Genomic DNA, 26,461 nt, shown 5'->3' with positions numbered 1-26,461 from the left:
GATGTTGGGCCATGAGATCCCGGGACCAGGAGTACACCCTTACGTGGGCTCACCTGCAAAGTGGGTGTAGGCTGTCTCTTGCAGGTAGGTGCCACAGCCAAAGTCGATCAGTTTGGCCTTCCCGGTGTGCAGGTCAAGCAGGATGTTCTCGGGCTTGATGTCCCTGTGCAGGACCCCGCAGCTGGTGCAGTGCCGCACGGCCTCCAGCACCTGGCGGAACAGCGCCCGCGCCACCTCCTCGGGCAGGAACCGCCGTGCCCCAATGAAACGCTGCAGGTCCTGACACCGCTCTGGCCGCTCCAGCACCATCACGATGTGGTTGGGCAGCTCGAGCCACTCCAGCAGCTGCACCACACCAGGGAAGCCAGTGGACACCTTGGCCTGCAGCGCGACCTCCAGCGGGGCCCTGCTGCCGTCGGGCTGCGGGAGGAGCACGATGCCCTCAGTGGGGCCGATGCCGTGCCGGGGCTCGGGGAGCCCTCAGCCAGCCCGGGATGCTCTGCGCCCTGCGCTGGACCCACGCCCGCTCTCCCTCGAGGCGTCCTGGCGGCTTCCACCGTGCCGGGGCCCGGCTCATCCCCGCCCGGCAGCGCGGCCGCTGCCGCTGGCCCCGTTCACTCACCAGCTCGCCCCAGTGCCGGACGCGGTTCCGTGGCACCCTTTTGATGGCCACCTGCAAGCCAAGGACAGCAGCGGGCTCAGCTCGCCGCCCGCCCTGCCCAGCCCCATCCTCCTCCTCCTCCTCCTCCGCCCCCTCCTCCTGCGCCCGCCGCCGGCCCCGCCGCTCACCGGGGCGCCGTCCGAGAGCCGCGTGGCCGCGAAGACGCTGCCGAATCCTCCGCGCCCCAGCAGCGAACCCACTCGGTACCGCTCCTGCAGGGCCTCGTGCGCCTTCCCTGCGGGCGGGACGCGGCTGTCAGCGCTGGGCCCGGGGCCAGCAACGGCCCCCGAGCGCCCCTCAGCCGCCCCGGGCCGGCCATGCCCAGGCGTTCGCTCTTTGGAACGCGGCACGGGAGGCTCGGGGCCGGCGGCCGCGCTGCCGAGCGGCGGAGCTCGGGCCGGGGAAGCCCCAGCGGAGGCGGCGGCAGCGGCCGCGCCGCCTGTGTCCTCCGCGGGCCCCGAGAGGAGCCGGGGCCGGGGCCGGGGCCCGGATCGGGACGGGACTTCACGTCGGGGCCGGGTCCGGGGCCGGGCTCGGGCCAGGCGGAGCCGAAGGGCGGCGATGCCGCCCCCGCACCAGGCACTGACGCCCGCCCAGCAGCGCCACCGCCAGTACGGCCAGAGCCGGGCGGAGGCGAGAGCGCGGCGGGACGGCCGGGGCCGAGCACGGGGCAGCCCCGCCCGGGGCCGGGGGCGGGCCGGGGGCATGGCCCGGCCCGGCAGGGGAGAGGGAGGCGGGGACACGAGAGGGACGCCGGGCAAGGGACCCCGAGAGAAGGGTGCCCGACCGCGGGAAAGGGAGAGAAAGAGAAACAGAAGGAAAAACAAAAAGAGAAGGAAAAAGAGAAAGAGAAAGAAAGAAAGAGTGATCTAAAATATCTTTTTTGCTGCTGTCGCTGCTGCTGCTGTCGCTGCTGCTGCCGCCGCTGCTGCTGCCGCCGCTGCCGCCGCTGCAACTGAAGCACCGGGGCCGTTCGTCCCCGTGTCCATTCCCCGCTCGCCCCACGAGCCCCACGTTCGAGCCCCGCGCGCCCCGGGCACAGCCCCTGAGTCTGTCCAAACACGGGAACTTTGCAGCGGTGAGCCCAGATGCAGAGCCCTGACTCCTGCACACTGGCACAGCAATCCCCTCGCTTGCTGCTCTGCATTGGCCTGGCTGAGGGTCAAACACTGTCGGGCCACCTTCCCTTGCTGTAGGATTCCTACCTGAGCCCAGCACTGCACTTACATCTCCAGTCTTGCCTTCCAGTAAAACCAGGGGAAGGAAAACTGTGTGTGGCTCATGGTATTTTCGAGTGTCTAAAAATCACTAAGTCACCGATCTTAGAGGTGAAGTGCATCTGGAATTCCTGGGATGGAGAAGTAGTGCAACATGGAAAAGGGGAGCATAGAAATAAATAGAGGAAAAGATCTTGGATTGTTTCTTTCATTTTCATTTCACTTCTGGAAAGCTGTTTCAGTTTTCCAGGAATTTTCTCCTTTCTCTCTTCCCAAGAATGTCTCATGGAGAACAAGGTCAAGCTTCTGTCACAAGATTTGCCAGCAGGAAATTATGCCACTGGTGAAATTTTCATTGTGACTGTTTGTGCTGGCTTAGGGCAAATTTGGGGAGGAAACCTCCAAAAGGGATCAGTCTAGAAAGCAAGTTCAAGCAGCCCCTCCCCCTACTAGTTCAGGAAAAGACTTCCCTCGAGAAAAGTGAAAAAACCCCAGTTTATTTAACAAGTAAAGTATTCACAAGCATGAAAAATTAATAATAATAAATAAAACCTCTGACAGTGCTGAAGAGATGGCAAATTCAGAAAGTCCTTTTTGTGGGTTGTAGTTGGCTCACTCAGTCTCTTCTAAGTCCCTCTGGGGCTGGAATGCAGTGTCCCAGAGCTCGGTGGGCCACAGGTGTGAGCTGCCGGTGTTTTTCTGGGTTTTCAGTCCAGAGCAGGTTTAAACAGTTCCAAAAAAAAGGAAAAAGGAAAGTCACAGTCCCGGGAACTTCTCTGCCTAAGCTAGCTAAAACCAAATTGCTGGTCCTGGGCTGTGAAGGCACCGGGAAATTTCCAAATCTGGGCACTGTCAGTCCCAGCAAACACCAGATCTGGATGGTGCTGGAGCCAGAACCTGGAAATTTCCAAATTTTGGCTTTCTGTGCCAGCAAATCACTGGACTTGGGCTCTGCCAGCACCAGGAAGTTTTCAGATCTGGGCACTGGCACTGCCAGCAAACACCAGATCTGGGTGGTGTCGTTGCCAGCAACAGAAATCTGCTGGATTTGGGCTCTGCTGGCACCAGGAAATTTCCAAATCTGGGCACTGGCGCAGCAAACACAAGATGTGGGCAGTGCCAGAGCCAGTAGCAGAAAGTTGCCGGGTTTTGGATTTCTGTGCCAGTAAATTGCTGCTGCACTTGGGCTGTGTCAGAATAGGGAAATTTCCAGATGTGGGCACTGGCAGTGCCAGCAAACACCAGTGAAACCTTCTGGCCCTCGTCCGGACCGTTGGCCAGTGGTTTCCCTGAGAACCAGCTCTGGCCACTTTACAGACAGAGACTGCTTTCATCTGGTGCTCTGGAAACAGAACTTTAATGAAGGCAAACACAACAAACAGGACGGCGTGCACAGTACAGAGAGCAAAGCAGAAAAAAGCCTGGGTCCAGGGTCTAGCAGGGATATTTATCCATTTATTTATGGGGAGGGGTTAAGGTGGGAATCTGAGGGAAGGATCCAAGAGGAAGGAGGGATTAAGAATATTACAATTTTTGCAGTATAAAGTAACCAATGGTAGCAAAGAGAACTCAGAACTTTCTCGTAACAATCTGCATAACTGAACAAGAGGATTATGGGCGGGAGCCCCTGCTGACCCTGACTAAAGAGGGTTTTCCCATGGCCTTAAGCCGAGGTCTCCCTCTTCTTTTAAACCAACCCCAGCACACCAGATCTGGGCCGTGCTGGGTTGTGGCTTTCTTTGCCAGAAAATTGCTGGACTTGGCTCTGCCAGAACAGGGAAATACCCAGATCTGGGCACTGGCATTGGCAGCAAACACCAGGTCTGGGCACCTGTATTGGCATCAGGAAATTGCCGGATTTTGGCTTTCTGTGCCAGCAAATTGCTGGACTTGGGCTGTGCCAGCCCTGGGAAATTTCCAGATCTGGGCACTTGCGCAGCAAACACCAGATCTGGGTGGTGTGTTGTAGTGTGTTTTTATACTTTGAAATATTTGGTAGTGGTTTTGTTTTTGAATACCCGCATCTTTCCCAAATGGTTCATCCCAGATGGTACCCCCCTGCCTTTACCTGTGTAATCCCTCTCCCTTGCTGAGATCATCCCCAAATGCCCACCCTGGCTCTGTCAATCACTCAGCATCCCATCCCCTCCATCCAGAAGCTTCATTCCAGGATGTTGAGTGATCAGCCAGAGGCCAGGAGTCAGCCCCCCAAGCCCTGCCCCATATGCTGTCCTAAATGTCCATCCCTCAGTACCCATCCCTTAGGTTCACTTCTTGGTTAGTAAAATGTTATCTACTTTGGGTTTCCACCTCCCTTTAAATGTAACCTTGGCACATATCCCGGGGCTCTGGGCAGGAGGGCCCTGAGGTGTAGGGGCTCCTTTGGGACTCCTAGAATAAAACCTTGGATTAACCCCTGCTAAGAGTCGGCCCTTTCTCTTCTACCGATGTCTCTGGTGTCTCTTGTGCTGCCCAGGCGCCCAGCCCAGGTGCCCTCAGTACCCTCGGGGCACAGAGAGTGTCTCCCTGCTGTCGGACGTGTCGGGGCTGCCCCCGGTGTCTGCTGACTCGGGACTGGCCCAGGGTTCCTGAGAGGCTCCCAGAGGGACAGAGACAGCGCCCGTATAGGTAAACTGGATCGCCCTGGGATTTTGGAGGTAATTACAAATTGGCCCGAAGGTGCGAATTTTGGTGTCACAGATGAAGAACAAGAACCAGTGACATGGGCTGAAGAGGCTCCTCCATGTAACTAACTGCCCCCAGAGGAAACGCGCTACGCTCTTTTCACTGACGGTTCCTGTCGCATCGTAGGGATGAACCAGAAGTGGAGAGCAGCCCTATGGAGCCCCACACGACAGGTCACAGAGGCCACTGAAGGTGAAGGTGGATCAAGCCAACTTGCTGAACTCAAAGCCATTCAGCTGGCCCTGGACATTGCAGGAAGAGAGAAGTGGCCAAAGCTCTACCTCTACACTGATTCATGGATGGTAGCCAATGCTCTGTGGGGATGGCTGGAGAGGTGGAATGAGTCCAACTGGCAGCGTAGAGGAAAACCAACTGGGGCTGCTGATGAATGGAAAGACATTGCTACCAGGGTAGGGAGGCTACCTGTGAAAGTCCACCATGTAGATGCTCATGTCCCCAAGAGTTGGCCTAATGAGGAACACCAAAACAACAAACAGGTAGATCAGGTAGCAAAAGTAGAGGTGTCGAAGATAGACTTAGATTGGCAACAGAAGGGGGAGTTGTTCCTAGCTTGATGGGCCCATGATGCCTCAGGCCATCAGGGCAGAGATGCCACCTATAAGTGGGCACGAGACCAAGGGGTGGATTTAACCATGGACAGTATTTCTCAGGTTATCCATGACTGTGAGACCTGTGCTGCCATCAAGCAGGCCAAGTGAGTGAAGCCCCTATGGTATGGTGGGCAGTGGTCCAAGTACAAGCATGGGGAGGCCTGGCAGATTGACTCCATCCCACTGCCCCAGACACGCCAGGGCAAGTGCCACGTGCTGACCATGGTGGAAGCCACCACTGGATGGTTGCAAACCTACCCTGTGCCTCATGCTACTGCCTGGAACACCATGCTGGGCCTTGAAAAGCAAATCCTGTGGAGACTTGGTACCCCTGAGAGGATTGAGTCAGACAATGGGACTCATTTCAAGAACAGCCTTATCAACACCTGGGCTAGGGAACATGGCATTGAGTGGGTGTACCATATCCCCTACCATGCACCAGCTGCAGGCAAAGTGGAGAGGTACAATGGACTACTAAAAATCCAACTGAAAGCTTTGGGTGGGGGATCTTTCAAAAATTGGGAGCAGCATTTAGCAAAGGCCACCTGGTTAGTTAACACCTGAGGTTCCACCAACCGAGCAGGCCTTGCCCAGTCTGAGTCCCTGAATGTAATAGATGGAGATAAAGTCCCAGTGGTGCATGTCAGAGGTTTATTAGGGAAGACTGTGTGGGTCAATTCTGCCTCGAGTACAGACAAACCCATTCATGGGGTTGTCTTTGCTCAGGGACCAGGTTGCACATGGTGGATAATGCAAAGAGATGGAACAACACGATGTGTACCTCAGGGAGATCTGATTGTGGGGTGAGAATGATATGCAAATATCACTGTTTGTTGGATGTTACTGCCATTGTCTGTACATTACACCATACAGACATGAGATAGAAGGAAATGTGTAAGTGTTGAAGGTCTGAGCAAGTGGGAGATGGAGAAGGAAATGTGCAAGTGTTGAAGGTCTGAGCAAGTGATAGATGGAGCTTTGAGTGAGTAAGGTGAAAGGGGGGAATCCTGCAGCTCTGTAGTATAGGGCCTGGATTCAGTGGTCCAGTGTGGGGATGTGATGAGGGCATGATGGGTATTGCTTGTAAATTTTGGGGGAGCAGATGGAAATTTTGTGTGAATAAATGCATGATGTGTGGTAGTATGTTGATGATATGGGGATAAGGGGTGGAATGTCCTAGGGTGATGTTATGATGCTTGTATCCCCATTCATGTATTCTGTTTATGCTGGATATTATATTCTATGCCTTTAAGACTGGCTCTGAAGAGTGAAAGTTTTGTTTTGGTTTTCTTATCAGCCTGGTGGGACACAGAGACGGGCAGTACATAGTGCTGCTTTTGCTTTTTGCCTTTCCTTTTTGCATTGCTCTCTCACTCTTGCTTCTGCTTCACTTCTGCTTGCTCTTGCTTCTGCTCATTAGCTAGTTTATCGAAACTGTCCAAATTTCTTCCTGGACTGTTTCTCCTTTCCTTTTTGAACCATCTCGAACCTGCTCTGGACTGGGACCTGGGAACACCGAGCGTTTGCACCTTGTGGCCTGCAGCAGCTGCCCCAGCGCCAGAGGGACTGAGTGACCACCCCCAAGAGAGACTTTCTGAATTTGCCATCTTTTTTCAGAGTGATGTCATCCGGTATTGTTCATTCTGTGTGCTGGGGGTGCTGTGCCTGTTAAATAAACAGGTTCTTTCCACTTCTCTCCAAGGAATTCTTCCCAAACCGGCTGGGGGGGGGGGGGCCATGTGGGTTTGCTTTCTGGAGGGGCCCTCCTTTGGTGATTCTCTCCCAAATTTGCCCTAAACCAGGACACCCCAATATGGGATGGCAAACAGGATTGATTCAGACCGGGGAACTCATTTCACATCAAAGATACTGCAGAAAGTTGTTCAGGCCCTGGGAGTAAAATAGGAATTACACACTCCATGGCATCCACAGAGTTCTGGTCAGGTTGAGAGAATGAATCAAACTCTTAAAAGAGCTCTAGTTAAGAAAATTATTGAAACCCAAATGTCATGGATAAAATGTCTCCCTTTGGCCTTATTAAGAATTAGAACCCAACCCCAGTCAGATCTGGGGGTCCCACCCTATGAAATGATGTTTGGGTTTCTCTTCCTGACCCCTCCCCAGAAGGTTTCCACCTATGAGGAAGGGGAAGCCAATGCCAAGAAATAAGTGATGTCTATAGCACAAACCTTAGAAGGGCTAAGACATAAAGGGGCAATTCCTCAAACTACCACCCTGGATTTCAGAATCCATAATATTAATCCTGGGGATTGGGTGATGATTAAGCCATGGAGAGATCAGCCTCTAACTCCTCAGTGGGAAGGTCCCTTTCAGGTACTGCTCAGCACCGAATCGGCCGTGTGAGCTGCAGAGCGGGGATGGACTCATGGCAACAGAGACAAAGGCCCAGGAGAAGAACCCAAAGAGTGGACTATAACATCCAGGCTGGGTGAAACAAGATTGACTCTCAAGCAGAGACTGAAAGACAACCAGAAAAACACCAAGATGCCCAAAAAGCAGAGTCAAGCTTCCACCAGCCAGCTCAAGAACTGTCTTCCTGTTTTCATGGGTGAGAATTACCATCATCTGTTGAGGAGAAGTGCACAAGGGACTGTAAAAGGTAATGGGACAGCTTCTTTAAGAAAATAAGACAAAGGAAGGAGGGCAAGACCAGGTTGGCCCCTTTGTTTGCTACCAAGAAGGCTCCATAGCCCTGCTGTGGGTAGCAACCCTGTAGGCATGGTAAGGTAGGGACAAAAGGCCAGACCAGACCTCTGTAATTCCTCAGTTGTCTTTTAATTCAACAGGTACTGGAGGGCTGGACCGAGTTGGCCTCTGTGCTCACCCCTAAGATGCACCAACTATGGGTAGCAGCCACACAGGCACGGTAGATGGGAGTCAAAGCCATACTGGACCTCTGGGATGCCCTTTTGTCCATTCCTAATGAGTGTGTCTAAGGAAAACCTGAGATTTTTTGTTCTATTCCCACTGTCCTTGCCTACATCAACAGATGCTGGTATGACTCATTCAAGAGACAGGAAAATTTTTTTACTTAATTTTTCAAACAAGTGATGTGGAGAGCTTTGTGGTCAGTTGGCTAGCTGAGAAAGGTCACGTCGACATGATGCCGTTGGTTAAGTTAGAAGGAGGCAAGTTCTAGGATTCAGCAGTCAGTGTCCAACCACTGACAAGGACATTGTGCCCTTGGTGAAACAACAGGATAGAGGAGAGGATCTTTTGCCAAAAATATGCGGATAGTTTCAGCAGAATAACCGCAAGAATGTAGAAGTAGTAACAAGATAATTATAAAAATATAGAAGTAGGTGTGGTTGACCGATAAGTAATTAGCCAATAATGAGCTCTGCTTTGCAATATGTATAAGCTTCATTAACACCAATATAAATATGTGTGAACTATCAATAAAGTTTGAGACTTGCTGATCACTCATATTGAATGCTGCATTTCTTCCGCTGATCCAACAAAGTGACTTCTAGAAAAAGAAAAGAGGGTCTTATAATGGATGTGTAATCCTACAGTTGGCTCTCACAATTAAGGGGTGAATATTAAATACATGTTAGGAGAAGTTTTGTAGATGTATAATTATCCTTCCCCTCCCCCTTGCATTGCTATCACAGGATGGCCTCAGTAGTTGGGGCATTTGGGAGGGTTGGCTTGTTCCTATGGCAGCACCTGACCTCCAATCAAGGTGTGAGACAGTGATCTCCACCACTGGACAGAGAAGAAGGAGTCGATTGACAAGACTTTGGGAAGAGCTAGAGGTGGAAAAGACAGAGCATCCATTTTGTAGATGAGCACATGGTGACTGAATTCTTTGCTTCTGATTCTGTATTCTTTTCTTTCTTCAGTCTTCTGTTGTATTTTGATTAGGTCTTAATAAAGAATTTAAACTTTTGAAAGTGAAAATGGTTTCTCACTTGAGGTTGGGGAATGTGGGGCAAGGTTGTCCACACTGGGTCAGCTCTCAAGGAACAACTTCACTGACCTGGCCAGACCTCCTTAGGAGAGACCCTGGATCAATATCAATCACAGAATGCTGCAATCACCTCTTGTATAATAAGAACAGCAAGAAAGGCACTCTTTAAGATAGGATTACATATTTCTTAGAAGCTCTTTGAAATATTTTTCCATAACTGTAAAAGGAAATCTTCCTAATGAACAGCACTAGAGCAGAGGGAAATCAAGGCAGAGCCATGGTTTGTCAGGACTTGCTTGATCCTAATGAGCCCCGTGGTGCATTTGGAGCTGAGCCCTGGAACCTCAGGGCCTGAGAGGAGATTGCACAAACATTTCCAGGAGTCAAAGTCAGAAGAAAAACCCCAAAGTGTCTCAAAGCATGAATGGATCTCAGTGAGGTCAACACAGGCTCCTCATGGACTCATTGGAGGAGAGAATTGGAGGCCAGGATGGCAGAAAAACCTCGCAAAGACTCAGACTGGAAAGGAACATCCAGAGTACTTTAAAGGCCTTGAGTATCTCAAAGTATTAATGAGCCCAAATGAGTGTGAGTACAAAGCTCTCAAGGGACTCATTAAAGCAGATAATTGGGGCCATGATTGCACAAACCTCTCACAGAGTCTGTATCAAAAGGAAAAAAACAAATACCTTAAAATAACTGAAGTATCTTGAAGCATTAATGACCTCAATGATTGTCATTACTGATTAAGGCTCTCAAGGGACTAATTAAAGCAGATAATTGAAGGCTGTGACTGCACAATCTTTCTCATAAAGACTGTATCAAAAGGGAAACACCAAGTACCTTCAAATAACTGAAGTACCCTGAAGCATTAATGAGCCCCACTGAGTGTTGTTACTGACAAAGCCTCTCCAGGGACTAATTACAGCAGATAATTGGAGGCCATGATTGCACAAAGCTCTCAGAGACTCCAAGGCAAAAGCCAAAGCCAAAGTCCTTTGAAAAAGCTGCAGTCCCTGCAGGGAGCATGAAGGAGCCCCCAGGGCCATTGCTGAGCAAGGCTCCCCAGGGACTCCTTGCAGCAGATCCTTGAGGCCACTGGGATGTGGGCTAGGGGGGGATGCTGAGGGCAGCACAAGGGGCTGACAGTGCCCAGCCTGGCTGGGGCTGTGCCAGGAGGCCCCAGGGCCTCAGGACAAGGTGTCTCCTCCCAGCCCTTGCTGGCACAGACCCTGCTGTGCCCCAGGGCACCAAGACTTGGCTTCTCTTTGTCCCCACCTGTCATCACTGCCTGCAGTTCTCTGCTCTGCCTGGGGCCTGGGGACACTTTCTCAGTCGTGTCCCTCACTGGGACCCATTAAAAGTCCAAGAAACTTTGGAGCTGGATTCTGCCTTGGAGTTCTGGAGAGGTTTCTTCAGCTCCCTCTCAGGGACTGATGTTCAGGGCCTGAGCACAAAGCCCCAGAGGCTGATTAAAGTCCTTGTGCTGTGTCTGTGCTGCTGAGCTGGGCTGGGCTCCTGGCCCAGAGGCAGCTCCTGGTCACCAAGAAGAGCTTCAAAAGCACATTTCTCTGGATGAGCAGCTCTTGTGCCAGCCCAGCAGGGCTGGGGCACTGCCTGCAGCCAGCCCGGGCACAGCCCAGAGGCACAGAGAGCTTCAATCAGTCGGGGCTGGGAAGGGGCTGAGAAGTGCCTGGGGCACAATCACTGCCAGCCCTTGGCACAGGAACCTCTGGCTGCAGGACAATGCAGCTGCAGCTCCTGGAGCCATCTCCTCAAGCTGGAACATCCCAATGCCTGCAGAGCCTGTGAGTACATTCTCTGCTTGTCTCTTGTGCAGAGCAGCCAGGGGTGCCCAGGGCTGTCCTGCAGAGCAGGGTCCTGCAGCCCAGGGCGCTGTGCTGGGGCAGGGACTCTGCTGCCTGCCAGGGACAGCTCTCAGCCAGCCCTGGCAGCTGCTCCCAGCGCTGGGGGACAAGATCTGGCTGGGAGGAGACAGCTGGTGAGGCTTGGAAGTGTTCTCCTTGTGTGGGGAGGATGCTGCATTGTTCAGGGCTGCTCCCAGCATGGCATTGAACTGCAGAACATTTCCAAGTAGATTATACAGGGTGCATAGTGAGGCAGAGGCTGCATAAAAGGGAAAATCCTGCTTTTTAATCTACTGCTCTGGGATGCTGGGATGGGAAATTGCACATAGATATTCTTCCTCCAGTCCAGGATTAGAAAAATAAAAATTTTATTTCTCAGATTTTACAAAACAACGCAGTTATAGAAATCACCACAGGACCTGTTGGAGCCAGCATCAGTGTCACTTTTCCAGCCTCCTCAGGGTTGCTCTGACGTTGCCATCAGAGCCTGCAGAGCCAGAGCTGCCCCTGGGCAGTGCCTGAGCTGGGAGGGCTCTGCAGGGCAGAGCTGAGCCCCCAGGGCTGGGCTGGGCTCTGGCAGCACTGGCAGGGCCCAGCCCTGGGCACAGGGAAGCAGTTGCTGGCAGGGACAGCTCCAGGCAGCAGAGCCCTGGGCAGGCAGTGGGGGGAAAGTGCCCCGAGGCTGTGCTGGGATATTTCAAGTCCTCTCCACACCCAACTATTCCATGTTTATGTTTTTTACAGATCCGCATGCCAAGGCACAGCAAATGTCCAACAGCAGCTCCATCAGGCACTTCCTCCTGCTGGCATTGGCAGACACGCGGCAGCTGCAGCTCCTGCACTTCTGCCTCTTGCTGGGCATCTCCCTGGCTGCCCTCCTGGGCAACGGCCTCATCATCAGCGCCGTAGCCTGCGGCCACCACCTGCACACGCCCATGTTCTTCTTCCTGCTCAACCTGGCCCTCAGTGACCTGGGCTCCATCTGCACCACTGTCCCCAAAGCCATGCACAATTCCCTCTGGGACACCAGCAACATCTCCTACACTGGATGTGCAGCTCAGCTCTTTTTCTTTCTGTTCTTCATTGGAGCAGAGTTTTATCTCCTGACTGTGATGTGCTACGACCGCTACGTGTCCATCTGCAAACCCCTGCACTACGGGACCCTCCTGGGCAGCAGAGCTTGTGCCCACATGGCAGCAGCTGCCTGGGCCAGTGCCTTTTTCCATGCACTCATGCACACGGCCAATACATTTTCCCTGCCCCTGTGCCATGGAAACCCCCTGGGCCAATTCTTCTGTGAAATCCCCCAGATCCTCAAGCTCTCCTGCTCAAAATCCTATTTCAGAGAACAGGGCCTTCTTGCTGTAAGTGCCTCTTTAGGACTTAGCTGTTTTGTGTTCATTGTTTTCTCCTATGTGCAGATCTTCAGGGCTGTGCTGAGGATCCCCTCTGAGGAGGGACAGCACAAAGCCTTTTCCACCTGCCTCCCTCACCTGGCTGTGGTCTCCTTGTTCCTCAGCGCTGTTGTGTTTTCCCACTTGAACCCCCCCTCCATGTCCTCCTCATCCCTGGATCTGGCCCTTTCAGTTCTGTACTCGGTGGTGCCTCCAGCCCTGAACCCCCTCATCTACAGCCTGAGGAACCAGGAGCTCAAGGCGGAAGTGTGGACACTGATGACTGGATGCTTTCAGAAACATTAAACTGATGGCCAATTTCCTGCAAATCACTTGTAATAAAATTAATCTTTCATAATTCTTGTTGGTTTGATTGTGGGCTTTTTTTCATTTGTTTTAGCTTTTTCATATTGTCCACAAAAAAAAGCTGTTTGTTGTGCCATTTCTCATTTTGTTTCTCTTCACCTTCCCTGTAGCCACAGACTGTGTCAATGAGGGGTTGTGGTCTAAATGGCTTTAGCGGAACTAATGGATCTCCGAGCAGAGTTTTCTGCAGAGATGGCCTTGTGTTGCCTTCTCTGGAGCTGCAGCAGCAATGTCTGTGTGCAGAGCTGGGGCAGATCAGGGCTGGCCCAGCAGCTGTGCCCAGCAGCAGCAGCAGCAGCAGCACTTGGTGTTGCCAGTGCTGCTGCCGTGGCCCTGCCCCGCTGCCCTGGTGGCCCTGGTGTTGCTGCAGGGCCTGAGTGCTCTCGGGGCCGGGCACAGCCCTGGGGGTGGCAGTGCCAGGGCTGCAGCAGGGACAGGCCATGGGCACTGCTGGGGCAGCGCTGACGCCTCAGGCCAGGCCCTGGGGGCTCCAGGCTCCTTGCCCAGGCTCTCTCAAGAACACGGCCAGGCCAATGCTCAGCACAGAAACCCCCGTCAGCAGCCCCAGGCTGGCCGTGGGCAGGCTGGGGGCAAACAGCATGGCTGGGGCTCCGCAAGGGCCCTGGGGCAGACGGGAAGGAGCAGCAGAGCAGGGGCTGATCCATGCCCAGGGCGCTGCACAGCCCAGGGCAGCGTCCCAGAGCGTCCTCATGCAGCTGCCAACAACATCCCCCCTCTGCAGCCCTGGCCTCTCCCCCAGCTCACACAGGTGCCCCATCCTTGCAGGCACAGACACGGCAGCACTGCCTCAGCAGCCCCTGTTTGCATTGCACACAGCAGGGACAGCACCCCCATGCTGTTGCTGTGGGGACATGAACCTGAGGGAGCACAAATGCCATCAGCCCCTGGGGCCAGCAAGGGCTGCGGGAAACCAGGGAAACCACTCAGCTTTGTCCTGGCCTCTGCACTCAGCCAGAAAGTTTGTTCCCATCAGCTGGGAGTTTCCTGTGCCACTGCAGACGCTGTTGCTCAGAGGCAGGGCTGCCTGGCAGCCACCCCCAAACTGCCCTGACCATTTCCTTGGCTTCAACTTTAATTTCTTTACTCTTTCACTGCTTCAAATTTCTTCCTCTTGCCAGGCCCTGTTCCCTGCCCTGCAAACAGCCCATCCCTGTTTGGCCTTTCCTCTCTGGCCCCACTCCCCATTGCAGTTCCTGACTTGGCACCATGGGAACGTCCCCCAGCCTTCTTGCCCACCTGGGCACACTGCTGCCTCATGTCCAGCCTGCTGTCCATCAGTCCCTGCAGGTCCCTTTCTGCCTGGCTGCTCTCCAGCCACTCTGTCCCATGCCTGTAGAGCTGCAGGGGTTGTTGTGGCCAAAGTGCAGGGCCCAGCACTTGGACTTGTTAAACCTCACCTTCTTGGATTTGGGCCCTGGATCCAGCCTGTCCAGGGCCCTGTGCAGAGCCCTCCTACCCTCCAGCAGATCCACACTCCCAGACAACTTGGTGTCACCACGGTTTCATGAGGCCCCAGAGTGTCCCAAAGGTCCCCATGATTCCATGATGCCTCCCAGTGTAACAATGTCCCTTTGGTCCCATGGGACCCCTTGGTGTCACAAAGTCCCTTGGATCCTTGGGCCCTGCAATGTCACAATGGATCCTTGGTTCCATGAGGTCTGGCAGTGCAGCGATGCTCTCCTTGGTTCCACAGTGTCACAATGGCCTCTTGGTCTCAAGGGTCACCATGATGTCAAACATGTTTCCTTCATTCCAGGAGTCCCTGAGGAGCAGCCCTGGCCCCTTGGTTCCATGGGACCCTGCAGTGTCACAATGGCCCCATCATGACACCAGGTCCTGCTCTGTCACAATGCTCTGCATGGTTCCACAAGGCCCTGCAGGGTCACAGTGGCCTCTGTGGTTCCACCAGGACCCAGACTGTCACCATGGACTCCTTGCTTCCATCCAGCCCCACAGTGTCACCATGGCCCCTTGGCTGTGTGCTGCCATGTTGTACACAGTGTCACCATGGTCCTCTTAGTGCCACCAGGCCCTGCAGTGTCACAATGGCCCCTTGCGTCCCCAGGGCCCTGCAGGGTCACAATCATCAGAGAATCAACCAGGCTGGAAAAGACCTTGGAGAGCATCAAGTCCAACCTGGGACCCATCACCACCTTGTCACCCAGGCCATGGCACTGAGTGCCACATCCAGTCTTTCCTTAAACACCTCCAGGGATGGTGACTCACCCACCTGCCTGGGCAGCCCATTCCAATGCCCAATCACCCTTTTTGTGTGAAGAATATTTCCAATGTCCAGCCTAAATGTCCGCTGGTGCACCTTAAGGCTGTGTCCTCTTGTCCTGTCACTGTTCCCTGGGAAAAGACCCCAACCCCCACCTGGCTGCACCCTCCTGTCAGGGAGTTGTAGAGAGTGATGAGGTCTTCCCTCAGCCTCCTCTTCTCCAGGACAAACAACCCCAGCTCCCTCAGCCACTGCTCCTCACAGGACTTGTGCTTCAGACCCCTCCCCAGCCTTGTTGCCCATCTCTGGACACCCTCCAGCCCCTCCATGTCCTTCCTAAATTGGGGACCCAGAACTGGACACAGCACTTGAGGTGCTGCAGAACCAATGCCAAGCACAGGGTAAGAATCCCTGCCCTGCCCCTGCTGGCCACACCATTCCTGAGCCATAGGAGTGCCCAGGGGTTGGATGAGGGAAATGGTGGGGAGGGAGTGGGGACAAAGTGTGATTGATTGTCAGCCATGAAGGGTTTTGATTTTTTTTTGATATCTGTTCAGACTGGATTATGAGGTGCTTGAGATCAATATCAATTGGACATTGCTCATACCAATCTTCAAATAGGAAAAGAAAACTTAACATGACAAAACACTTCTCTCTGCATTGTTTTCAAGACAGTGTATTCACTTAGAATACACTTCTGAAATTTGTGTAATTATTCCCAGAATAAATAAAAACATAGAATATTCCCTGTGGCTTTTGTTGTTCTGGAGTTTTTGCACAAATATTTATGAGCTTTCCTCACTGAATTCCTGAACTGAAGAGCTCAAGAAAGAGGCCTCTGGAGTAGTAAAACTCATCAGTGAAATCCAAGTGGCTGAGGATCCATGCCCATGAGAGCAGCAATGAACAGAAATGGGCACAGCTTTGTGTCTGCCCCAGCTTTGGGATGGGCCCTGGGCCTGGAGCAGGAGCAGCTCTTGAGGGCCCCAAGGCCGGGGCTCTTGTGCTGCCCTGGGCAGATGGGATGGCAGCAGGGGCTGCAGAGCTCTCAGCACCTCAGCCCAAGGGGAGCAGGGCAGCCAGGGAGCCTCCTTTGGCCTTGGCCAAACACCTTCCCCCATGGCTGGGGCTGAGTCCTGCGGCAGCTGCAGCTGCTGCTGTGCCCTTGGCAGGGGCTGAGGCCGTGGGGCCAGTGGCCAGAGCAGCCTGGCCTGAGCAGAGCTGTGGGGCCAGAGCCGGCTGGGCTGGGCTGGGCTCAGAGAGGCCCTTGGTGCTGCCCAGAGCTCAGGGCAGCTGGCAGAGCTTGCAGGGAGCTGGGCTGGGCTCCGAGAGCCTGGCCCAGAAACCATCAGTGTCCATCTCAGCCTGGCTGAGTGTGCAGGGGCAGGACTCAGGCGAGGCCTTGTGGGGCAGGGCCAGCGCCTGTGCAAGGCATTTAATATCCAGCAGAGGAATGACTTTTGCATTTGATGGAGCTGTGCCTTCCCTTGCCTTTGTTGGCTGACAAGAAATGAACATCCCTCTGTGTCTCAGGCAGCTCCTTCTCCAAGGAAAGCAGGTGGGAGTTGGAGCCCAGGAGCTGAAAGCTGCAGGTGCAGCCTGGGCTGGAGGGAGCTCAGATTTGCACAAGGCTGCTGTGAGTGCCAGGGCTTGGATGGGGGAAATGGTGGGCTGGGAGTAGGGACAGAGTCTGATTGATTGTCAGCCATGAAGGGTCTTGATTTTCATATCTATTCAAACTGCATGAGGAGGTACTTGGATTCAGTGTCAACTGGAGATTGCAATTTAGATAACATTTAATTAACAGGGGAAAAAAACTAAACAGGTCCTGAAAAATCTTTTTCTCACTGTCTTTTTAAATATATTGCATTCACTGTGGATATACTACTGAGATCTGTTTAATTAACCACAAAAGATTTGGAAAATTAAAATCAAATTATTCCCAGAGGCTTGGCTTGTTCAGGTGTTCTGAGTGTTCATGAGCCCTGGGACACTGAATTCCTGCACTGAAGAGCTGAAGGCTGAACAAGCCTCTGGAGCAGTGAAATTCAGCAGCAGCCTCCAAGTTGCTGAGGATGTCAGCAGCCCCTAACCCTAACCCTAACCCTAACCCTAACCCTAACCCTAACCCTAACCCTAACCCTAACCAGTGAGGTCATCCCTGCCCAGAGACCGTGGGGGAATGGGCAGACAAGGAGAGCGTCCCTGGGGCTGGGGCAGCACAACTCAGAGGCACCAGCAGCTCCAGCTGGGCAATGGAGTGTGGAATGTGGCTGGGAAAGCCCTGCCTGGGCTGGGCCATGGAGGAGAGACAAGCCCTGACCCCCATCCCCCAAACAACTCTCTCATGGAGACATTTAAAAGGAATTGCAGTTGTTTGTGTCCTCTGAGTTTTATGTGCTGGAGAAATACCAACAAGAGATTCTCAGGTGCCCAAAACAACCAAACAGTCTTTACTGGGAGCTTTACAAAATTAGAGAAACTTTGGCAAAAGGTTTATTATGACATTCATTCAACAAAAACCACTTTTCAAAGCATTGACTTGGCCTATTCAGCTTTGACATTCTAAGACTGTTCTATTTAAATTGAATCAAAATTTGCAAAAAGAGGGAATTAGAAGATGAAGACACAGAAAGAGAAAAAGACAAAATAGATACAGAGAAGTACACACACAGCTACCAACTCCTGGATTCCAGTGGTGTTAGGATGGAAATTCCAAGAGGATGCAGGGTCAAGATGTGTGCTTGCCTTGTGGTCAGCCTTCAATACCCCTTGGTCTCCCTGGGCCCTTCCCCCAGGTGGGGCTTGGGCTCATTTGGTCCCTCAGGAGCTGGGCTGGGGGCTGCAGAGGTGGCTGTGGAGCATTGCCTGTGCTGTGCCAGGGACTGGCAGCCACTGCTGGGCTGGGATAGAGGCTCTGGGGGGATTGGGGTTCCAGGGCAGGGCAAGGCTGGACCTGCCCCTTCCTCCCCCACACATGAAAGGTTTTGAGCCAACAGTCTCCTTGGGACTGTCACAACAGGGAATGCTGGAGGTGAAATTCCAATTCTGGCCATGGGCACCTGGACTAGAAGGACAGTTCTTATTCCTAAGAAGTGAAGTACAGAGCCCCAGTGTTTGGAAGGCAGGCGAGATCATCACTAGGCCAAGGCCAGCCAGAATTTTCAGGAATGGCAAATTTTGTCTAGGACCAGACTTTGAATTTACGGAATTTTGGAGGTGGAACCACAATCTCAGCCCTGTGCGCCCGGAGAAGCAGGACATTTCTTTCCCATAGGAAGGAATGTACGGAGCCTTCCCCAATGTTTTGGGGACAGATGGAAAATGTCCCTTGTGAAACCACTGAGAGACAGACTTGTCCTGGCAATATTCCTATGGAACAATCCCTGTGTATAAGGAAATTTGGAGCTGAAATCCCTGAAGTTCTGGGCATGGGTGCTTGGAGGAGGACAGATCTTTTCCATTGGAAAGGAAACCATGGAGCCCGAGTGTTTCAGCAGCAGAAGAGAAGAGACCCTCAACATGCCAAGGTCAGCTGGACCAGTCAGGTGGTCCATGGGAGGCCAAACCAGCCACACCTGTTCTGTGTAACCTTGGTTTTGTGGGGGCTCACAATGTCACAATGGCCCCTTGATTACAGGAAGACCTGCAGTGTCACAATGGACGTTTGGTTCAATGGGGTCCCACAATGTTAAAATGGCCCCTAGGTTCCAGAAGGCCCTGCAGTGTCACAATGGTCCCAAGGATTCCATGAGGCCTTGCAGTGTCACAGTCGTCTCTGTAGTTCCCCAGGCCCCACAAGGTCACGGGACTCCTCTGTTCCATGAGCCCTGCAATGTCACAATGGACCTTTGGACCCTGGGGGTTTGCAGTGTCACAATGGTCTCCTTTGGCTCCACAGTGTCACAATGGACCACTGATGACACAAGGCCCTGCAATGTCACAATGGACCTTTGGTTCCATTCAGCCCTGCAGTGTCAGAAAGGCCTCTTGGTTTCACCAGCCACACAGTATCACAATGGTCCTCTTGGTTGTGTGGGCACCCCCAGGGTCACAATGGTCTCACTGGTTCCATGAGGCCTGACAGTGTCACAATGCTTTGCTTATTCCATGGGCCCTTATAGTGTCACAATGGTCTCCATGATCCCATGAGTCCCCTCAGTGTCACAATGGCCCCTTGATTTCATGAGGCTGTGAAGTGTCTTAGTGGTCTCTCCATTGCTTCATGAGGCCTTGCAATGTCACAATAAACCTTCAGCTCCATGGGGTCTTGCAGTGTCACAATGGCCCCTTGGTTCCATGACACCCCAAAGTGTCACAATGGTCTCCACAGTTCCATGAGGCCCCGTGGTGTCACAATGGACCCTTGGTTTGATGGGGCCGCTCAGCGTCACAATAATCCCTGCATTCCATGGAGCCACACAGTGTCAGTGTGGTACCCTTGGTTCCATGGGACCCCACAGTGTCACAATGGTCCGTTGGTCTCACAGGGCCCCGCAGTGTCAGAATGGTCCCTTGGTTCCATGGGCCCTGTGCTGCTGCATTCCCCCTCCCCTTCTCAGGCTGCCCTGCCAGATGAGAAATGCTCCTTGGGGCTCGGCCTTGGCCAACAGCCCCTGGGCTCAGCTCCTCTGCAGCTCATCACAAACACTGTCTGCTCCAGGCACTGCTGCTGCCCAACCAGCTCCTGCTTTCTGGAGGAGCAGCCCTGGGAACTGCTTTTGTTCCCTCAGTGGCACAACATCCCTGTTCTCACACTGCCAAAGAAAGCTGTTGATGCCAAGTGTGGCCAGGATGAACCATTGCTGGCACTGAAGCCCCTCTCTTGGGGCCCTGCAAACAGCGCTCCAAAAGGAGCCCTTGGAGCTCTCCTGGGCCAGCGACTCCCTCTGAGTGGGGCCTCTCCCAGCCGGGAACTCTCCCGTTTGCTGCACTCGGGGATCCCCAACAACGATGGAGCCTGGGCCGATCCCCCCACTTCTCCAGGCTCAACCCTTCACCCACTGGGGAGATGCCAAAGGATCCACAGGGAGCATTTCCTGCCCTCAGGGGAATTTCTCCCAGGTGCCTTGCACTGACTCTTTGTGTCTGTGTGCACACAGGAGTGCCTGTGCTGGGGAAAGGTGGCAGAAATGCTGCTCTCTGAGGGGTTTGAGTGCCTTGGATAGCTGAGTCAGTCAGGCCTGTAAGTGAGATTAAGTCATGAGGTCTAAGTGAAGTTAAATGCTTCTAAGAGTTGTTCTTTTTCTAAGTTATTTAATATAAATTATAATCGGAGTTAAATACAGTTAAATGTTATTCCTCGTTAAATTGCAAAGTCAGATGTTAAAAGTTAGGTTAAATACTGTTAAGTTCTGTTTTTTGCTAAATTGTGAAGTTGAAGGTATCAGTTAAGGTTATGTTAAGTCCTATTAAGTTTGAGCTCTCTTAAGCTTTTGGGCCATATTTCTTTTACCCTCACTGTCCTTGCGACTCCTACACACATACACAAACATCTCTGGGTTCATTTCTGGTTTGATTGCCTGGATTTTGTTTGGTTTTGTTGTTGCTTTGTTTCCTTGCTCTGCCTGAAGTGTCCAGTCAGGAGCAGAGGGACTCTTGCCAAGGAACTTTGTGCTGCTGTCCCTTAATATTCAATCTGGTTTTTGCTGCTCCCTTGCCGGGGATTTTTTCAGCACTCTCAAGGCCTCTTTGGTACCAGGGTGAAGGAGCCCTGGCCCAGGCTCTGGCCCTGGGGGACACGGGGACGCTGCCGGGGGGTCCCTGTCCCCCTGTGCCACCCCCAGAGCCCCGGCCCCCCGTCCCCGTGTCAGGCTCTGGGGTCGATCTTGTGGAACATCCTCTGGGGGAGGCTGCGGGGCCGGGGGCGGGGGGACCCGGGGGGACAGGGGACCCCGCTGTGCACGAGCAGGGTTGGACTGCTCTGGGGGGAACTGTGAGGGGGGTCTGGGCAGAGTGACCTCCCCAGTGACCTCACACAGCCTCTGTGATGTCACACAGCCCTGTGATGTCACACAGCCCCTGTGATGTGACAGCTCCTGTGATGTCACACAGCCACTGTGATGTCACACAGCTGCTGTGAAGTCACAGAGCCCCCTCTGATGTCACACTGCGCCCCCTGTGATTTAAAACACCCCCCGTGACAACACACAATCTCCCTATGATGTCCCAACCCCTGTGATGTCATACGACATCCGGTGATCTCACACAGTCCCCTAGCATGTCACACAGCCGCCCCCTTTGGTGTCACCCTGTGATGTGATACATCTGCTCTGTGATGTCACAGAAGACACTCTGATATCAAAAGTCATCATGTGATGTCACTGTCTGTTCTGTGATGTCACAGCCTGCTCTATGAATTTACGGCCAGCCAGTGATGCCACAACCCACTCCCTGATGTCAATGTTCCATCCTCTATGATAGCAGGATCTGCTCTATGGCCTCACACCCTACTCTATGATGTCACAGAGAGCTGTGTGATGTCACAACCCCCTCAGTGATGTCAAAAAACCTGCTCTGTGATGTCATACTGCCACTCTGTAATGTCACAGCACATGCTTTGACCTCACAGCCAGCTCTATGATGTCAAACAGCCATGCCATGATGTCACAGACTGCTCTGTGATGTCACAGAATCCCCTCTATGATGACATAGCTGCTCAGTGACCTCACACAACAAACTCTGTGAGGTCATAGTCCAATCTGTGCCCTCACACAGCCCACTCTGGGCTGTCACACAGCCCCTTGCTGTCATCACAGCTGCTCTGTGCCTCCATGACACAGCCCCAGAGGAGCTGCTGTGACACAGCCCCCTCTGGGACATGCCACAGCCCCTGGCAGTGCTGAGCCCCTGGGAGCTCTGTCTGTGCCCTGCTGGTGTCCCTGAGGGGCCCTGGCAGTGCCCCAGCCCTGCTGGGCTGTGCACAGGAGCTGCTCCTGGCCAGAGCTGTCTCTCTGCAGTTCTGCTGCCCTTGCCAGGAGCTGCCTCTGGGCCAGGAGCCTGGCCCAGCTCAGCAGCACAGACACAGCACAAGGACTGTAATGACCCTCTGGGGCTTTGGTGCTCTTTGTACATCAGACTCAGTCCCTCAGAGTATGCTCAAAGAACTTCTCAAGAACTCAAAAAGGGATTGAAACACTCAAGTTTCTCATATTTTAAATAGATCCTTCTGAGGGACAGGACTGAGAAAATGTCCCCAGGTTCCAGGTAGAGCAGAACACTGGTGGCAGTGATGACAGGTGGGGACAAGCAAGGCAAAGGTGTCTCTGGTGCTGAGCAAACCTGCGCCTCTGTCCCTGCAGGCTGTGGGCATCCCCCGGCTGCCCCACCTGGCTGGCCCCTTCCTTTGCTGACAGCTCTGCCTCCTGCCTGCCCCTGCCTGCCCACACAAAGCCTTGGGCTGCTCCAGGCTCCTGCTGGGGGATGTGCTGCACCACAGCCCTGCCCTGGCAGGGAAATTCCTTTCTCCTGGTGTCCAGTCTGGACCTCCCCAGCTGCCCTTGGAATTAATTCTTTCTTTCTCTGGCAGTTCTCTCCTATGTCAAAAGGATCCACCATCTCTGAAACTGCCCTTCAATCCCTCCCAGGGCTCTCCTCTGCTGTCCTCAGTCTCCACCCCACTGAGCACAGAGCTCCTGTGTCCCTATAGAGTGGTCAAGTGCTTGAGGCCAAGAGCACCCGGACAAGAGGGACAGTTCTTTTCTATAGGAAAGAAACCACAGAACCCCAGGGTTTGAAGGCAGATGAGAAGCAGTCACCAGAGGCCAAGGCAAGCCAGACCTGTCTGTCCTTGCAGCTTTTGTCTGAAAGCAGCCTTAGGATATATGGGGAGTTTTGGGGCTGGAATTCCATTTCAGCCATGGGTTCCTGGACTGGAATGACAGTTCTCCATAGGAAGGAAAGGACGGAGTCCCAGTGTTTCAAAGGCTGACTAGAGGCTGCCCCAAGGAGGCCAAGGCCAGCCAAACTTGTTGTCAGGGAGTAATCCTTGGAGAGACAGAATTTGGGAGGCTAAACCCCACTTTTGTCTACAGGGATCTGGATGAGAAGGACAGTTCCTTTCCATAGGAAGGAAAGTGTGGAACCCCAGATTTTCAAATGCAGATGAGAGCTGGCCCTCAGGAAACCAAGGGTATCTAAACAGTCCTGGCAGCTTTTGTCTGGGAGCTATCCTTGGATATAAGGAATTTTGGAGGTGGATTCCCAATTTTGGCCATGGACACCTGGACTTGAAAGATGGGTTTTTTCCCATGGGAAGAAAAGCACAGGCCCCCAGTGTTTTGAAGGCAGATGAGAGGTGGTCCCCAAGAAGCCAAGGCCAGCCAGAGCTGTCTGTCCTGGCAGGTGACATATGGGAATAATCGTTGGATATAATCAAATTTGGAGGAGGAATCCCAATTTCAGCCATGAACCCCTGGAGGAGAAGGACAGTTCTTTCCCACAGGAAGGAAAGCATGGAACTCCAGGGTTATAGGGGCTGATGAGAAGTGACCTTCAACATGCCAAGGTCATCTGGACCAGGCAGCCCCTAGGAGGCCCAGCCAGCTAGACCTGTTCCATCTTCTTGGATCCTTGGGGTCCTCCAGCATCACAATGGCCCTTTGGTTCCATGAGGCCCTGTAGGATCACAACAGATCTTTGTTTTCATGAGGCCCAGTGATATAACAATGGTCTCCTTGGCTCCACAGTGGCACAATGTCCCCCTTCTTCCATGAGGCCTTGCAGTGTCAAAATGGTTTCCTTGTTTCCATGGGACTGTGCAATGCCACAATGGCCCCTTGGTTCCATGAGGCCTCAGAGTCTCAAACTGGCCCCTTGGTTCTACTGGGTTCCTCAGGGTCACAATGGCCCCTTGGTTCCACCAGGCCTGGATATGTTACACTAGCCCCTTGCTTCCATGGGGACCCACAGTGTCACAGTGGCCCCTTGCTTCCATGAGACCTTGCAGTGTCACAGTGGTTGCCTTGGTTCTACGAGACCCTGACGTGACACAATGGCCCCATGGTTCTAGTGGGTCCTGAAGTGTCATATCAGTCTCCTTGGTTCTATGAGGCCCCACAATGTCTCAATGGACTTCTGGTTCCATGAGCTTTTGTACTGCCAACAACAGCCAACAACAGTCTCCTTGGTTCCACAGTGTCACAATGGACCCCTGGTTCCATGGGGTCTCACAATGTCAGAAGGGGCTCCTTGGTTCCATGAGGCCCTGCAGAGCCCCTTGATTCAACAAGGCCTCAAAGTGTCACAGTGACCTCGAGGATTTGATGAGGCCCCACAGTGTCACAATGGACCTTTGGTTCCATGTGTTCCAGCACTGTTCCATAGATCCTTAGTTCCATGGGGCCCTGTAGTGTCACAATGGACTCCTTGGTGCCACACAGTGTGACAACTGCCCCTTGGCCTGCCAACACTCCAGAGTGTCACAATGGTTCCTTGCTTCCAAGAGGCCTTGTAGTGTCACAATGGCCCCTTGTTTCAATGAGCCTTTGGTGTCACATTAATCTCCATGATCCCATAAGGCCTTGCAGTGTCACAACAGACCATTGCTTTCACTGAGCCCCACAGTGTCACTATGGTCCCCTTGGCTCCACAAGGCTCAAAGTGTAAAAACGGCCTGCAAGGTTCCATGAGGCCCTGCTGTGTCATAATGGACCTTTGGTTCCCTGATATCCCAGAGTGTCACAATGGTATCCTTGGCTCCATTGGACTTTCATCCCATGAAGACCGACAGTGTACACTGTTGCAGTGTGTCGCCATTTCCTGTCTCACCTATCCCATCCCCCTCAAGGATGCCAACCTTTCCCCCTCCCCTTTTGCCCTCCTGCCTGGCACCTTCCAGCAAGGCGTTGTGTGATTGGCAGATCTCCCCAGGCCTGGGCTCATTGGTTTGTCCTAGCGTCCACATCCCCTGACCCTTCCCCTGCTCACACCTGGTTGGCCCTCACCTGTCCCTCCCCTCCCCCTGTCCCTGGGGCTTAAAAAGGACATGAGACCATGCGGTCGGGGTCTCTGCCGTGTCTCTGCCGTGGTTCGGCCTCTGCCTGTCTGGAGCTGTTGCCAGACTCAGAAATCTACCATGCTACAATAAACTCTGGATCTAAGCTATATGGCAGAACCCGCTCCTTTTCTCTTCACCTTCATCTCGTCTGAACCTTTTCTACCAAAGGTAAACTGAGTTCCTATTTTGCCTGGACTTGTTCTGAGCGCCCAGCTGTGGCACCTAGCCAGCCAAAGGCATCTCTGGGGTGAAAAACGCCACAGCTGCAGCCTTTGGTCCAGCAGCGAGGCCAGATGAAGCCAGGCAGGACACACCCTGAAACATTCGGGGTTTAATATTTAATATAGTGGTGCCCAACGGTGTGGCTGCACGGACCTGCAGCTCCAGAAGGAATTTCAGAACCTTGGAAAAGCGTTACAGCAGCTTTGCTTCCACTGGAAAGAGCTGTGGTTGCACAGCTCTCTGGAGAGACTTTGGGACTGATCCCACAAGAAGCCTCGAGGAACGCATTGCACCTCTGGAAAGTGAAGGTCCTTTCTGGTGAGCGAATTTTCCAGGGGAGAATAGGGGAGCCCCTCCTGCCCAAGGGGTCTTATTCAAGTGAAGAGACCAGCCTGCCTGACCTTGCCAAGAACTGCTTCGATTTCGGTGAGTATTTCTGCTCCTTCAGGGGGTAGTAGCTCAAAAACCCGTCTTTGCCATGAGACGAGTTCCTTTTTAAAAACCCGTCATTGCCGTGAAACGAGTTCCTTTTTGCTCTTTGCATTTTAGGCTGCGCAGCCCTGCGGTGATAAGGTAGTTCTCTGTAAAGCTTTAACTCTCTGGCGTGTTCTCACCGCTTTTAGAATTGGCGCCAGCTCGGAGGAGCGGGACGGCCCTGCCTGCCCCTCCTCCCGGCTCGGCAGCATGCTCGGCTCTCGGTGCCGGGGGGGTGCTGCATTCCTGGGCGGGGGAGGCTTTGTCTCTGTCTCCACGCGGCGCGGGGCGGCCCCGGTTTTGGCTCGCCACGTGGCGAGGGGGGGGCTCTCTCTCTCTCAGCGCGGGGCGGCTGCATTCCCGCGAGCGGGGTCCCGACTCCCTGCTGCTCCTGCCTGCGGCAATTTTAAAAGCAGTGTATACAGCTGCATTGTGAAAGCTTTCGTCTGTTATCGCCTTTTAACCGTGTTTTTTTTTTTTCTTCTTTTTTTTTGAAATCGGTAGCTGATTTTGGTTTTGTATTCGGTCGGCGGGAATTTGTTCTGTGCCATTTACATCTAAGATGGGCTCGAAACTAAGCACAGCACAAAAAGGAGTGTATTGTCATATTATTGGAATTTTAGTTAATGCAAACGTAAAGTTCTCAAAAGGAAAATTGAAACAGTTTGTAAGGTGGCTTTTTCTGCACTTCCCACAAACTTCTCCTGAGGAAATCCACAATATTCAATTTTAGGATAAAGTAGGACATGAATTGATAACCTTGGGACAGTCTGGGAATACATCCTCAGCT

General features: G+C 53.2%; 1 protein-coding gene across 1 annotated transcript; it reads right to left on the bottom strand.

Annotated features, from left to right (window-relative positions):
• Window positions 1-39: 39 nt before the first annotated feature.
• On the bottom strand, window positions 40-25,883 carry LOC143692721 (serine/threonine-protein kinase pim-1-like). Its single transcript, XM_077172964.1, has 2 exons — window positions 25,812-25,883; window positions 40-420 (listed from the first exon to the last, which is right to left on the bottom strand). The coding sequence occupies exons 1-2, from the start codon at window positions 25,881-25,883 to the stop codon at window positions 40-42; spliced, it is 453 nt and encodes a 150-aa protein (XP_077029079.1).
• Between the last annotated feature and the right edge of the window lie 578 nt (window positions 25,884-26,461).

The sequence above is a fragment of the Agelaius phoeniceus genome (genome assembly GCF_051311805.1).
Source record: "Agelaius phoeniceus isolate bAgePho1 chromosome W unlocalized genomic scaffold, bAgePho1.hap1 SUPER_W_unloc_2, whole genome shotgun sequence".
NCBI classification, from domain to species: domain Eukaryota; kingdom Metazoa; phylum Chordata; class Aves; order Passeriformes; family Icteridae; genus Agelaius; species Agelaius phoeniceus.
The sequence above is the reverse complement of the archived record's forward strand: the minus strand, read 5'-3'. Positions and strand labels throughout refer to the sequence as shown.